Source organism: Apium graveolens, chromosome 10 (genome assembly GCF_009905375.1).
Source record: "Apium graveolens cultivar Ventura chromosome 10, ASM990537v1, whole genome shotgun sequence".
Taxonomy (NCBI): domain Eukaryota; kingdom Viridiplantae; phylum Streptophyta; class Magnoliopsida; order Apiales; family Apiaceae; genus Apium; species Apium graveolens.
The window spans coordinates 218,571,473-218,587,051 of NC_133656.1; the positions used below are offsets into that span (position 1 = coordinate 218,571,473).

Genomic DNA, 15,579 nt, shown 5'->3' on the forward strand with positions numbered 1-15,579 from the left:
ATGCCGCTCATTGTCTACGATTTTAAATTAGATTTACAATTCGTTGTCAACGTAATAATAACCTATAGGGTCACACACTAAGAATGCTTGAAGGATTATTTAATTTAAATTGGATTTAAATTATATTAAAATAATTTGAATTATTTATAATATTAATTAAGTATGACTTAATTAATTAGATAAATATTGATATTCGAATTTACTAATATTAATTATGAAATTTATTTGTTAAATAATTAAGTGAGACTTAATTATAATACAAATAGTAATTTCGTATTAATAATAACTCCTAATTAGTTAAGAGTTATAATTCGTTTTTCTACTCTCTATATAATATCTCTTGTGTGGCTGATTTTTTGTGTAAAAAAGTAAGATTTTTACTAAAACCCTAGCCACCAAGGGAGAAAATGGAGAGAGCAAGAAGAAACGAGTTTGTGCTAGTACACATTCAATCCTTGAGTTCAAGCATTCATGTGGATACCGATAGAACGTAGATCACGAGAGCGAGATGCGTATTAGTCAACCAATTGGTAAAGTTTCTTAAGGTAAATAATCTAATCAATGAATTAAATATATATTTTTCGCATGGATCATGCGGTGGGTTTCGAAAATTCTGATTTTTTTACGTTTTTAATTAATGTTTCCGTTTCCGTTTCCGTTGCGTTTATGTGTTTGAAACCCTTCAGACAATAAACAGCAAAATGGAGAGATTTCGTTTCAGGAAATTTGATATTTAATACTGGATAAGATGAGAAAGTTGATAAAGAGGTAACGAGGTATGAGTCAGTTATAAAATTTTAAATGTTCAGATTCTTGTGTTCATACCAGAGTTTGAGGGGTCATCTATATATTATGTTAATATACAAGTTTATATATTTTAAGGTGACACTCAATCGTGACCCTGGATTTGGGGTTGTCACAATACCAACAGTTTTCGTGTCCCCACCTCTGTCAAATTGACGCATCAAACTTTCGAAAGTTGGATCTGGTCCCATATGTGACATGTGACAATAAGGGTCGAATCCCGAGTTTTTCCGAAAAACCGTTAAATCTCGATTTCGAGTCCGAAATAAGCCGAAGTCTGTCCAAATGCAACTAACTCAAGTAAACAACAAGCGGAGCACCAAAAAATTGGGGCACTTAATAGTAATACTTTTTCTTATAAATTAAATAGAAATACCAAATTTTCTCAAAGTGGAAGTGGGATGTTACATTAGTTCTTTTGATGTTCCGCCATTATTGTTTTAGTGTGCAACTTTTTTGAGACATTTTAAATGCTCTTCGTTTGGATTATTAATTTTCTTGAAGGAACCCTTCGTGGCGGATATTCTATTTCAATAGGACGTGAAAAAAATATGTTAGTTATATAACAAATTTCTTGTCTATCGATAAAAACGATATTAAAGTAAACTAAGTTGTTTGAAGGTGGACATTATCCAAATTTTGAAACCTTTTCACGTATTCGGAACAAATTGACTACTGATTTTATTGCCCACCTCCCCACGAGTACAGCCTTCCTCCGCCTAAAAGCTATTTTTTTGCCTCATCTCACATTTTTAATAACTAGTTGTCTATTGTTATTTCTTCATTTTATCTGTTTAACTTTCCAAATATTTATATAATAATGACACACATCACGTTAAGATGCAGTACTAAAGTAACCAGTTTCAATGTTTTTTCAGCTTAAATAAGTTAAGATGCAGTTCACAGGTCTTATTATATGTCACTCAACACAACCCTCTTGTACATCCTCTTTGTTTTTGATGAAACAGTAGTCTAGTAACGTTTTGGGGCTTTGGAGAAAATAGAACAAGATGTAGGCAAAATAGGTCTTTACATACCAACATTAACACAAGTGCACTACACACACTGCTGAGAAACTAACAAGTCCAAAAGCTACAAAGTTAGCAGCACACCAGCATATTTGCACACTGCTAGGAAACTGCAGTCCGATTTGCCAGCTACAAGTCGGCAGTACATCAACTACTAACTACCAGGTAGCCGAAAAGTCTGCCATTACCATACATGCACACTAAAAAAAAGTCATGGTACTTGCCCGAGCAGTCATAGTCACTTGCTACAATAAAACGACAACTAGATTATCAGCAGCATCAGAAGACTTCAACAGAAGAACATGGAGCAGCAAACATTCTTGTGCAACTTCGGAAGTTCAGGCACAGGTGGCGGTCCAACACCAGTAACACCTCCATGGGAGGAAGATGTCTCTGACATATCATCGAACTTCATAAAGAGTGAGACTTGGCTAGCCGCCAGGTGAGCGTAGCGGACAGGTGCAACTGCAGACGAGCAATAAGGGGGATAAAACCACACTATCAGAAGAATTGTTAAACCGTATACAGAGCTATTTTTAGTCGCAACAGTTGCACAGGACTGAGGACAACAATCAATAATTACCTATGGATATCGCGTTGTTGCTTCTTTGGTAACTGCATCAGCAACATACAAGAGAAGTTATTAGCAACCTACAGTTCTGTCTTAAGACTCATCATAAAAGTGTGGTACAAAAAACTTACACATAGGACAGTGAATGGACAAGTTCCTGAAGATCATCAGCTGAAAAACCGACCTCATCGAACAGAACATGGTAATGAGTTGGCCTTGTTGTCCCCTAGACAAATTAATCAATGTCTTAGTTTCGTAAAAGAAAATGTAAAGTTGGAAAAACAAAGAGACTGCAAAAATAAAACGGCACGACACAACGAGATACAGGATAAATATTAGGTTTCTGGACAGGTAGGCAGATATTGATATTCAGTTAGTATAGCAATGGACTTAAATAATTAAAGTTTTAATTAAGATGATAACACTTGAAGCATACACCCATCCACACGTGCTAAAAAAAAAAAAACTCCACCCAGTTCTGTCCGCAATAATTTCCTCTTCGCAGAATATCAATCATATAGAGAATGTGCAGTACTTTAGTGATGTCTGTTGGTCTAAATTGTTATATTGCATTTAACTTTCCAAGCTTATAGAATAAAAAGAACAAACAGATGCTTATAGGAGAGTATAGTAGACAAAATATTCCTGTTTGACACAAACTTTTAACAATATTATTTACACTTTGTCATTAAAATTGTTTATTATTCTGTAGGAAGTCCGTAAAAAAAGAAAGTGGAAAATTTTATATACAACAAAAAGAGAAGCATAGGAATTGAGGACTGAAATGTTGGAACCTAATGAATAATATAGTAGTCTACTCACACGTTGAAATAAAGCGAGTTAAAAGAATATACACGAGAGAAACAAGACCAATATATTAATGAAAGGTACCCAAACGAGATGAACAAATTTCAAGATTCTTTAAACAAAATTAACAACCACCTTGTTCTAAGAGAAGCATAACAGCTTGATATCAAAACAGACAGAAACACTTATAGTTGTAGTAAAGTTGATAGCATTTTTGGGGTTCTATCCACATAGGTTGGTGAAGGGATGTGGCTGATTAGGGGATCAGTTTTACCTAATATGTTTGAAGATATGATGGTTGTCACAAACCTTGTTTTGGGTTAACAAGAGTACGCATGAACAGAAATATTATTTCTGGTTTCAGCATCTAATGTAGGAGGGAAGGGAGTGGGGGCATGCCTTTAGTAAACAAGATCGTCAATCTAGCTTTCGTGGTTGAGAGGCTTCTCAACATTTATTAACCTCGCCTACACTTTAGAAGCTAGGTTTTACAGTTGACACAGGCTACCATATGCACCAGCTAGACGCTAGTGATATTGGAACGAAAAAACTACGATTAACATACAAAAGTTCAAAAACTCACTATCATCCCAGCATGGGCACACATGTAGAAATCATTGTTAGATGGGTGACAGACTTGAGTGTCAATAACAGTTCCTGCAGGAAAGTGAATATTATACTCATGTAAACCAAAATTAATTGAAAAAGGGTAGAGGAATGTGCAATTTGTATGCTTACCAGGAGGAACATTGTCCTGAGATCCGTCAAGGAAGAACTTTGTGTGGTGGTTCTTTTGCGCAACAATTAAAGTGAAGTGTGGTGACCAATTTTCATCTAGAAACTTGCAAGCCTGAGAAGGCAAGGAACATTGAGTTTTACTAACAACACTGAGAAAAAATCCAAAGCTCAATCACAAAAAATAAGAAATTGTTGGAAAAGAAACCTCAATTATCTGATCAAGCTCCTTGTTCAGAACCTGGTTGAACTGTGACTCGCTGACACCATCCCTATTGAATGAAAATAACTACATTATTACAAAAACCAACTGCAAAGTTTTCAATAAATATAATAGCGGCTGATACTAATCATAAACAAGGCGTGACATCTAGTTGGAATGAAAATCATAATTCATTGTTGAAAAACCATGCCTTAGTTGGAAGGTAACCTTAATTGGCGGAGACGGGATGTGTCTTGAGCTAACAACAAGATGGTAAAAAAATTGTTCATGAGTTCAGTTTCTATTATTTAACAAATTTCATGCTTCAATTATACAACACGTTTTACAGGCAAAACTGTCATAATTACTTAGCAATTGTATATTCATTTCCAACTAGAGTTCGGAGGGGACAAAGATCTTGCAGTTTTTAATATATAGACGCAACAAACCTGAATATTATAATTTGACTGGGTTTTTGCTTCCCTGAACTTGTATAGAAGTCCAACAACAACTCCCTGCAACAAAAGCCATTTAGATTATGATAGGTGGTGGAAAAAGTATTATTATAGAAAAACCTAAAATTTTGAGCAAGTCGTTCCCTGAAATAAATTATACCTGACAATCCCACTGTCATTATTGTCAGACCCCGGTTTAAAAAGACCATCTATCATTTCAACTTTAGGAGACTGGGAACGAACAGATGCCCTGTAGCGCGAGATGAGAGGCCAGTGCCTTGAACTGACAACCTATATTATTCCAGGTAAAGCCAGGATATGGACGAGTTAACACTTGAGAGAGAGCATTTGACACCAGATTATATAAGACGTTTTAAGTATGTTGTACTACGAGCAATTAATCTTATCTATATAGGTAATGAAAATACTTATATTACAACTTACCGCAGCAATTGAAGGAACATCAGCATGACCAGGAGATCCATGTGACACGTCCATGCCAAATATCATGGTAGGCTTGCTTGATACTACAGGAATATTTCGCGCAACTTCACCAGCAAGTAAAGAGTTCAAGCCTCCAAGCTGGACAGAATGCAAACTTGAGCCAGAGTATATAATTTAAAAAAGATTCTTAGTTGAGCATCATTCAAAAAGATAGGACACAGTTATAACCTTGGCATTAATCTTCAACAAAAGATTGTTCAGATACTGGTCATTGACCCTCATGGGACACATACACTGATTAAAAATCCCAAACTCTGAGAGATTCTTTTTTTTCCATGGACCTGGATATAAAAACAATATTATAAAATGGGATCATAGGTGATGAACTTAGAAAATTATGCTGAAAACAAGCACATCACCTACCATATAAGTCACAATTCTTCCTATCAGGAAGAAGACACAGGATAAAGCGTGGAGGTTCCTTGGGAAATTCTGACATCAACTGATCAAACATTTTATCAACTCGAATAGGTGGCGGTGCTCGTCTAAATTGAGCCAACTCCTCAAATACACCTTTTGGGGGAGAGAATGACTGCATAAGGAAAACCCCCAAGTAAATACACAGAAACTTTAGAACATAAACAGAATGGTGATACTCACAATTCCCTTCGTTTCTCCAATTCTCGCCAAATCTTGACAGAGGTTACGAACATCACACCGTGCAGAGAAATTGACAACAGCCCAGAGTCCAATTTTAGCAGGTTCTGCATATTTCTGTTTGTGCACAGCAAATGTTTTAGCACCAGTACTAAAAATTGCTTACCGTAGTAATTTGCATTCAAAAATTTACATATACCTTATTATTAAAATTCCATCTACCGTTTCGAGTAAAAAGTTCATCATTACCGCCTGCCTTTAACTGCAGCACATACCCACTCGAAAGACTTAGAAATCAAAGATCACCAAATGATTAAAACTGACTGACAAAAGTAGGCAAGCGAGGCAAATAGAGTGTACACCAGTACCTTTGGAGCAACAAGAATTCGACCATCTATCTTAGTAAACTGACTCTGGATAGTAACACCGCATGAACGTAACATTGGATCAGCGGCATAATTGTTGCTTTTCATTGTCTACATTAGTGACCACACGGAATATTACAATTTTACATTCATTATAAAACATACAAGAAATTTGCAGTAGGCTCAACAGAGAATAGAACATACATCAGTCAAGATATTTATCTTTTCCTGAGGCTTCTGTCTTGACTTTTCTACCAGGGATGATCTCTGAATTACAGTTAATGCCTTGGTGTACCGTTGCAAGGAGACCAGAGTGCAAAACTACAATGAGCTATCGAAAGTTAATATCAATAAAATTTTGCTTGCAGAAAAGTAGTAGAAACAAATAAAGTAGTATAAAAGAGATTCCACCTCAATTGGGAAATAAGTCGGTCGCTTTGGTTTCCCCACATTAATGCAGGGTAAATCTGCCGAGTACTGTAACTTTCTCCCTTGAGTGTTCACAAAATAATCATAGACCGACAATTCAATATTTTCGGCCTCTCCATTTTCATCTTTTGAACTTCGGGACCTCATCGAGAACCTAAAAATGTAATATGCACCCAACATTATGACAAATTGTTAACGAGAAACCACATGAGTGCATAAATGAAGCACTTATATATGATATAACAGGAAAAGCTTACATCTGGTCTCGGCATTTGCTATCACTCAATCCAGTAATTTTAAACTCCTGATTGGTAGTTGTAATCTTAATCCTCAGATTCTTGATTGTTCTCTTCGCCTGTTAAGAGTAAATTTCAACTATTCCACCAGCCAAAATTCCCAATAGGAAAACAAGAACTAGAATCCAAACAGTGCAAACACATTACCTTCGCCCAGTCAACCTGAAAGGGATCTCTGCAATTTTGATTTGCAATGATGAAATCAACCAGTGGCCCTGGCTGTACTATAGTCGTAGTGGACCCATCTATATAAAGAGAGAGATACATATCCATATCAAAATAACAGGAGATTTATTAATACAGAAAATAAGAATTAGTAATTTACCCATGTTTAATGATAGTCCTCCTTGGGTAGCTCGAAAACTGGAATGAAACCCTCTGCAACCAAGGACGCCACCTCCTAGATCTGTGAAATTCTTCGGGCTATCATGGAAAAATGACTGTCTCACTAGAAGACATCCCCTGTATGAAAACATGAAAGAGCATAAAAGATGGAATAAACAAAATCAATCCAAAAGACGTGAGGTCTCTGACATACTGTTTCGCAGCAATTTGTCTCAAGATAATATCCAAGACTCTCAGGGCCTCTTGAGAGTTCTCTGTGTCTTGACCTCTCAAAGCATTTCCAATCGCTTGAACTGGAATCTTGGCTGCAAAACTAATATTCACTTTCATTGTTTTGGACTGGGAGGAACGCCTCATCCTTTTGGTGTCGCCCCCATTTGGACTACCGCTTCCACCATTCTCCACAGTCCTAAAACATGTTCCCCTCATAAATGTCAAAGAAAAGTAACTACATTACATAATATACAGAGGTCATCAAAAATCATTTCACACCTCTTCGATACAACAGCATCGAGTACAACTGTAAACTCCATATTGTTGCGCGGGAGAGCACCGACCGTAAATAAGCTCTTCTCCCCATCGTAAGCAAAATCCCTGCCTCCCAACTCTGATTCATATGTCTCGTAGACTTTGTCGAGCACTTTCCTACCTATACCTTTGCCTTCGACAGGGCGATCGTCCTCATAGAAGAGAGAAATCTATTCCAAGTAACGTGGCAATTAATAATGCAAAACAGAGAAACACTAGGGAGAAACACGAATGCAAAATAAGAACTTACACAATAATGGTAGAAGAAGCCGCTGGTATTACCAAAGCCGACTTTAAAATGATTTGTGATGAATGTCGTCTTTCGTCCTCTAGACCCAGTACCGGGCCTTCGCATCAGGACACGCTTTGGCTTTGATGAGTTGTTACTCAAATCAGGCTTCATTTCAGGTTCAACTTGCTCAGGGATGACATCTGGAGGTATTTCAGGTGGTGGTGGCGGCAGAAGCTCTGAATCCGGATTCTCCATGTTCCTACAAATCATGAAGCACATGGTACATAAATTATTATGTTAAATGTTTGGTTCCAACTTCATGGCTGACACTTCTCATTGTACAAGCCAACACCATACTTTGATAGCAACAAAAACATAATTTAAAACAAGGTATCTTTCCAAACATGTAACAAGATTAAAAGCTACAAAAACACATTAAGGGGACTGAACTAAGATGCTAAAAAAATTAGAACTCGATAAAAGTGGTCACACAAAACACACACACAGAGAAAATGGAAAAATCAGTAACTTCCCTAAACAGTTTCAGTTCTTACAAGGTCAAGAAGAGATAATCTAGATATAAAATTGTTTAGACCCTAGATTATTTATTTATTTCTTTAGGGTTGGGGGTTATCAGACATAAAACCCGTGATAATACACCAAAGTTTCTATTTTTTTAAAAACAAATACCTTTTCCTGATTTCCTGATTTGTTACAAATACAAAATCAAATGGGGAAAATTAGCAAGACAGACTAAGAAACCCTAATTTACTTCAATTTTACAAATTCACCCCTCTGATAAAATCCCCTCCCTCACAATTGGTTGAGCTCACAAAGAGTGTGACCAGTGTAAAAAAAAGGGAGCAAACTAGGTATTCTTCAAACAAATAGCACAACACTTTGGATTCTTCAAAGATCTAAACTTTATTGCTCTGAACCCACAAAAACATAAAAAGGGTTTCATTTTTGGGGATAAAAAATCTTAAAAATCGAAAAAAATACAGAGTATGGAAAAGATCACTGTAAAATTCATAGCCAGTTTCAACATCCAGGTCAAAAACAAAGAAACAGTCAGTAATATAAAGAGGTACTTCAAGGAGGTATAAAAAAAATCAAGATCAAAATTGAACCTTTCACCTGAAAACATACATAATTGAAGAAAAAACAGACATGCAACAGAAAAGAAGTCAAGAAAAGGGTCAAGACATGAAGGTCTGTGAGGTACATTTGAAATTAAATCAAGCCCGCATCTCACAATTCACAAACCATAAAGACCACAAATTTAAACATAAAACACACAAACATTAACAATCAAGGTCAAGATAAAGAAGGGTTTTCTTGATTTTTACCTTGGATGAAGAAGAGAGTTTTCAGGTACAGAGAGAGAGAGAGAGGTTTGAAAGAACAGAGAACAAGAAAAGATGTGCCTGTGTTGGGGTAAATAAGAAATGGAGGGGGGGAGGTTCAGATATCAATCCCACCTTTTACTGAAGTGCATCTAAGTAATATAATAGTTTAATTGTTGTTGTACTAGCTCACTACTGTACGTGTAATCTCTAGAGTATATTAAGGGTGATGCAAAGCAAGACATGAAAAACGGATGGAAAGATTGGTACGACGGTTACAAGTTTATAAATGTACTACTACTACTTACTACTATACTCAACTACTACCCCCATTGACTATTTACAAACAGTTGTACTCTGTAAAAAAATGTAGTGTAATAATTGTATTTAAGGACATTATGCTTTCACTGCCATTCTGATTATTAGTTACGGGGTGTGTATAAAAGGGGTAATGGTGCGGGCATATTAAAGTCGAATTAATCGTGCTACTCAAACTCAATATCTATCTGCACCTGCTCTCTGCAGCCTCTCTTCTTGTACTCCTCAGCATTTTTTACTAAACTGTTAAATTATTAAAATACTTATTTACTAGTTAAATTTATCACCTCGCTCAAATTTGTTACAGTAAATAGTTAATTTCTTATAATTAATGTCTGCACAATTTTAGACACATCTCGATAAATTCGAGAAAAGATTAGCACATGTGCATTTCGATTAATTTCGGAGGAGAAAGAATAAGAAGACCATCACAGTTTACAAGATAATATAGTTAAATTTTGATAAAATAATAATCTCACTACAATAATATTTTTTTTCCAATCCCGATATAATAGATACAGTATATTTTTATTTCCGATAGAACAATAAATTTATTAAAATAATATTTTTTTTAATTTCAACCCTACAACTTTAAAAAAAATTAAGTATAACTGTTACATGAACAATAAAAGCGGAGGGGCTCCAATGCAATATAAATACTAGTCCTATTAGGAATTATTAGAGGTGAATATCGAGAAAGTGTCGGGGTAGCATTTAGTATTATGCGTACGTGTGAGGTTGTTCGAAGTGGCGACAAAGATTGAGGGGGGAACTAAACAAAGGAATAGGCAAGGGGGGGTTTGGTTCCCAACGTTTGAACTTTGAAGGGGTTTGAAAAGGTCACATCACCCTCCATTTTGGATAAGGATGCACCCATTTTACTGCCTACCTACTTTAGTAGAGTACAGTTGTTATTGTTTTTCTTTCAAATTTATGTACAGTGGGGTACCCTCTCTCAGTAAGCCAGTAGTCGGTCCGTTAATCTCGTCACATACTGGTACACCGGGTTACTCTTTTGTTTGACCCAAGTCTCGAAAAGCCCCAAATATTCCTTCCATCAACCCCAATTATGTTACTCTTTTACTACTTTCTTCATTAGTTAATAATTTAATATAGTTTATTATTTTAATATATTTCATTATTTATTTTTAATAAAATTATAAATTAATTATATCAATATAATTTTTAATTTTACATTAATCTGACTATAATTTAATTTTATTTTTGAAAAATAGTCTAGACGTTAATCTTTTTCTTTTAATTATATAAGATTCAAATTATAATTAAAAATCAAAAATAAATGAAGAAAGGGAATACATAAACTTAGTGGAAGGAGGGGAATGGACCGGGAGGAATATTAAAACTACAAAAGCCAAGAAAGTTACATATTATTTTTTATTTTTATATATTAAAAGTTAAATGAATGTCAAAAATAGCAAACAGAGTTTTATTGGTTTAGATCTAATTGGTTTATTCGGAAAGCATTTCACAAATGGAGTTTGATTACCAAAATATTTGAACATTACTTCATTTCTAAAATAAAATCAAATTGTCAGTTGAGTAACTCGTAACAAGAATCTTAAGGTTTCACGAGAACGATAAGCCCACGATAGAATCATATGTTACTCAACACTTCCTCTCAATCGTACGATTCGTTTCGTACCTATTTACCAGACAATATATATATATATATATTCAATTTAAACAAATAATTTTGGGGGAGTCGAATCTGAAACCACATCTTATACTAATCTCTGATATCATATTAAATAAACAATCTATATAGAAGATTAATGTGTAAGGGAAAGTTACAAACGAGATCTTATGTTCTTTAATAAAAATCACACTTAAAATTATCGCTCACTGATAGGACAGAATGGCATGACGACCCAATAATATAATAAACAAAAAAGTGTTTAATCGAACAAAATCAACATCACTAAAAATCATAAACACATTTATACAAAATTAAATAAATACATGTAATTAAAATATACACAAGTCACCCAATCACAACATATGAAATCAAAATAAAGAGGTTAAATATACGCACACGTCTACACAACTGTCTCAGTTCTTATGTTGCGTGTTGCTAATGTTATGCATAAAAATTTAAATTTAAACATCTCATAATCTACATCATAAATTTAAATAAAAATGAAAATTATTCAACATATATTGACACAAAATGATATGTACACACACATACATATATGTACATGTACATCTATATGTTATGCAATCTAAATAGTAAATTTACATGTGTTATGTAATAAAAATCTAACTATAATTCAAAATTTTATAACATGTAATTATAGAAACTAATCATACATATAACAAATTGATATTGTTAAGAATGTAACAGGAAAATATGAATTAAATACATAAGGTCAAGAGTCATACTTACAATCTCGAGACTAAGAAACAAAGATGCGATACGGGAGGCAATAAGGATGAAATGAGTATGCGATAGAGTAGGCGGCTGAGTATGCGATAGAGTAGGCGGCTAAGTAGGCGGCTAAGTATGTGACTGTATTTATATAATTTGTAGGCCGACATATTAGGTCTAGGTTAAAATGTAAATGGGCTTGATTGTGACGTAATATGTATGGATTGAATATTTATGGGCCAATATACAAGCAGGCCCAATATCGGTGCTAAAACATATATTGTTTGCTATATTATGAAATCTAAAATTAATTTTTGATATTAAAATGGAACTTGTGTTTCAATGCATGATTATAATCTAATGTCAAATATATAAAAAAATATGTATATTTCATTATATTACTCTTCAAATGCACCGTTTATTTGTCACTTTAATTTAAACACTCATTTTTTACAATAAACAACGTTCTCATTAATGATTATATCCAAAATATAACAATCATTGATAGAGCAGATCTTTCATTCACAAAATCTATCATATAACCGAAGGTCATGCAAATATGATCCTGGAAGCTTAGATAATAAAACCTTAATGTACGAAAAGATAACCCACGAAAAGTGTCTTGTTAAAACCTCGCAAGAGTAAAACTCTATGAGAAAAAAACTCAGGAAGGAAAAAAAAGTGCCCTAAAAAATTACATTCCATTCAAAACTAATAAATTATAGTGTCTTCCGATAGTTGTTAAAAGTCTCTTATGTCATCAAAATTTGTAGTTAAGTTGTCATGTACTCCGAAGTCTCTGATTATATAATTGTGCATTAGCGTCTAAGGACTCTTACGACCATCCTGAAAATAAGAACAAATAAAACAAAAAATATATTAGGAGTAGTAAAAAAATTACATCCGATAATAATTTATCAGAAGAAAAATTAATGTTCATATAATAAGTCGTTAAAAAGGAAAATAAGATCTAACTAAAGAAAAACTTTAGTTAGACCTTAAAAATAAAATAATCTATAAAATAACTTAGTAAAAGCACAAAACAAGCCAACAAGATGACAGATAATTGACTCTAAAAGTCCAGAATTTATGCCATATAAGGCCACCGATAAATGGTACAATAATATTCTGTCAAAATATTCCATCATCTTGTTCACATTCTCACCCCAACTCTCATTTGTATCCCATCTGCAGTCATGATAGAAATAAATGATTTTTAAGATACAAAATATGCTAACATAATGTTGTACAAGACATGCATGTACATAACAAAATTAAGTCACCTTGACAACCTTAATGATGAGTTGTATGATAATTTAATTGTATTTAGTAATTGTATTTCTTGAGTCTGTAAAAATGCTAGGTAGATTAGACTGGAGGATTTTTCAATGAACAACCATCAAGCTAAGGAATAAACTCTGGAATAAGATCAGTCATGATCATGCTTTAGAGAGAAGCGTAGAAGCTTCAAGTTGAATAATGCTGTTCTACGAAAAATGTTCTAAGTCAGATATCGACAAGTCACAAATCAAGGAATGTAGAGAAGTATGTCGAGAAGTCTAAAATGACTTGTAGAGAAGTCCCAAGAGATATTGACAAGTCAATCTGCATGTAGAGAACTGAAGATATCGACAGGTCAAATATGCATGTAGAGAACTGGAGATATCGACAAGTCAAAAAGTCTATGTAGAGAACTGGAGATATCGATAAGTCATTCTACTTGCAGAGAACCGGAGACCTCGACAAGTCAGAAGCCTATGTAGAGAACTGGATATATCGATCAATCATTTTACTTATCGATATGTGATATCTCTACACAACAAAAGAGATTTCGATAAACAGCTTCATAATTCAGAATACAGATAACTTGAAAATCCAAGATTATCAGCCAACAAACAATTATATCATTGAATTCGAAAGTCTACGAATGCACCTTGAATATTACAAGATCAGGGGTTAAGATGAACTGGACAAAGGAAGGTCACAGACCTAGCAGATTCTGCAAAGATATGCTAACACTAGAAATAGAGATAGACAAAGTTGCTTTAGAAAATGTGTTAGTATATTTTAGTACAAGTTATGTAAACCGTGCATGTTGATCTATAAAACATGTTGCGGGTTCTTTGTTTAGTGGTAACAAAGATCTAGAAAAATCTTGTAATCCTCTCAAGAGAAGCTGAGTTCTTATTTTCAAGAACACGGATTTGTAGCAACACAACTTTAATTTAATACAAATCAAGTAAGTTTTGGATAAATTGCTTATGTGTCTGCTAGGACTGAGCAAAAAAACTGAATTAAAATTGTAACCGAACTGAAACCGGGAAAAACCGATTTGAAACCGAAATCGAAAAATTAAAAACCGATCCGATTTAAATAGTTGGGTTCCGGTTATATATCCCGACCGAATCCGAACTGGCGCTTGCGGTTTTTTATTTTAAAACCGAAGATATATAGTTGTGGTTCCAGTTTTAGTCGGAAACCGAGCCGAACCGGCCCATGCTCTGCCCAAGTGTCTGCGTCTAGTATTTTAGCACTACAAAATCGTTCAACTATTTTGTTCCATAAGCCAAAAACTATTACAATTAATCAAAAATACTATTACAGATTAGATCTTTGAAGTATGAGTGCACAAAAATTTATCAATATCAAGATATGTGTCTTTGATAAAGTGAACTACACTTTATGTAAGAAGAAGATGATATTGTTTATCAAGATGGTCAATCCATTGTATATTGAAATTCTTAAGTATGAATCATTCGTTCCTATGGTAAGGGTTCCTGAAGCAACATAGGGTGATATGGTCATTCTTGAACACTTTATTCCTAAAAATCCAGCTACATACACTGAATCGGAGAAAGAGAAAGTTTCACTTGATAGCAGCTTACAGCTCATTCTCGTTGAATCTCTTGATAATGCGATGTACAATAACATTAATAACTTGTGAGACAGCTAAACAAATATGGGAAAGGATGGAGATCTTGTGTGAAGGTACTGAAAATGTGAGATCAAACCAGATAAGGATTTTAGTCTCACAATATGAAGGTTTCATGGCTAAACCAAAATAAGGCATTCCTGAGGTATTTGAAAAATTTAACAAGTTGATAAATGACTGGCAGCTTCATGATAAGTACTATGAAACTGAGGAAGTTAACCTTAAATTCTTACTCACTCTTGCTGATCATTTGGAACAAAAGATCTCTACAATAAGAGAAGAAAGAGATCTAAAAAAATAACTTTGGAGGTTTTATATGATATTCTCAAAACATATGAGCTGAAAATGATGCAAAGAAAGTCATTAAAAGTAAGTCAAGGGCATGTTGTGGATGTATCAAGTGCCTTGATAATAAATGACAAGAAAATGACTGAAGATGAAATTAAACACCATACTCAAATTATTCAAGCTGTTGAGCAGAATAATAAGGAACTTCAAAAATAAGTTATTTTGGAGTTGTAATAGGATGAGTACTATACTCTTGATGAGTTGGATGAAATGGACTAGTCTATGGCTTACCTAACAAGAAAATTTTCAAACATCGGAGTAAAAAAACCTAGGTATTTCAAGGTTAAAGGCAAAACATCTTACAACAACTGAAAATAAAAGACTCGAAAAAATGTAACTGGCAAAGAT

The 15,579-nt window shown here is 34.2% G+C and overlaps 1 protein-coding gene across 1 annotated transcript; it reads right to left on the reverse strand.

The window, feature by feature from the left end:
* Nucleotides 1-1,817: 1,817 nt before the first annotated feature.
* Nucleotides 1,818-9,494, reverse strand: LOC141689463 (protein argonaute 4A-like). The gene is made up of 23 exons (XM_074493754.1): nucleotides 9,248-9,494; nucleotides 7,917-8,157; nucleotides 7,631-7,836; nucleotides 7,332-7,547; nucleotides 7,119-7,255; nucleotides 6,941-7,038; nucleotides 6,755-6,852; nucleotides 6,480-6,651; nucleotides 6,273-6,389; nucleotides 6,072-6,179; nucleotides 5,903-5,965; nucleotides 5,707-5,820; nucleotides 5,470-5,638; nucleotides 5,275-5,387; nucleotides 5,047-5,184; nucleotides 4,763-4,893; nucleotides 4,597-4,662; nucleotides 4,154-4,217; nucleotides 3,949-4,060; nucleotides 3,794-3,867; nucleotides 2,535-2,629; nucleotides 2,416-2,447; nucleotides 1,818-2,297 (listed from the first exon to the last, which is right to left on the reverse strand). Exons 2-23 carry the CDS (start codon nucleotides 8,151-8,153, stop codon nucleotides 2,122-2,124), a joined length of 2,736 nt encoding a protein of 911 aa, XP_074349855.1. The 5' UTR covers nucleotides 8,154-8,157; nucleotides 9,248-9,494; the 3' UTR covers nucleotides 1,818-2,121.
* Nucleotides 9,495-15,579: the final 6,085 nt, after the last annotated feature.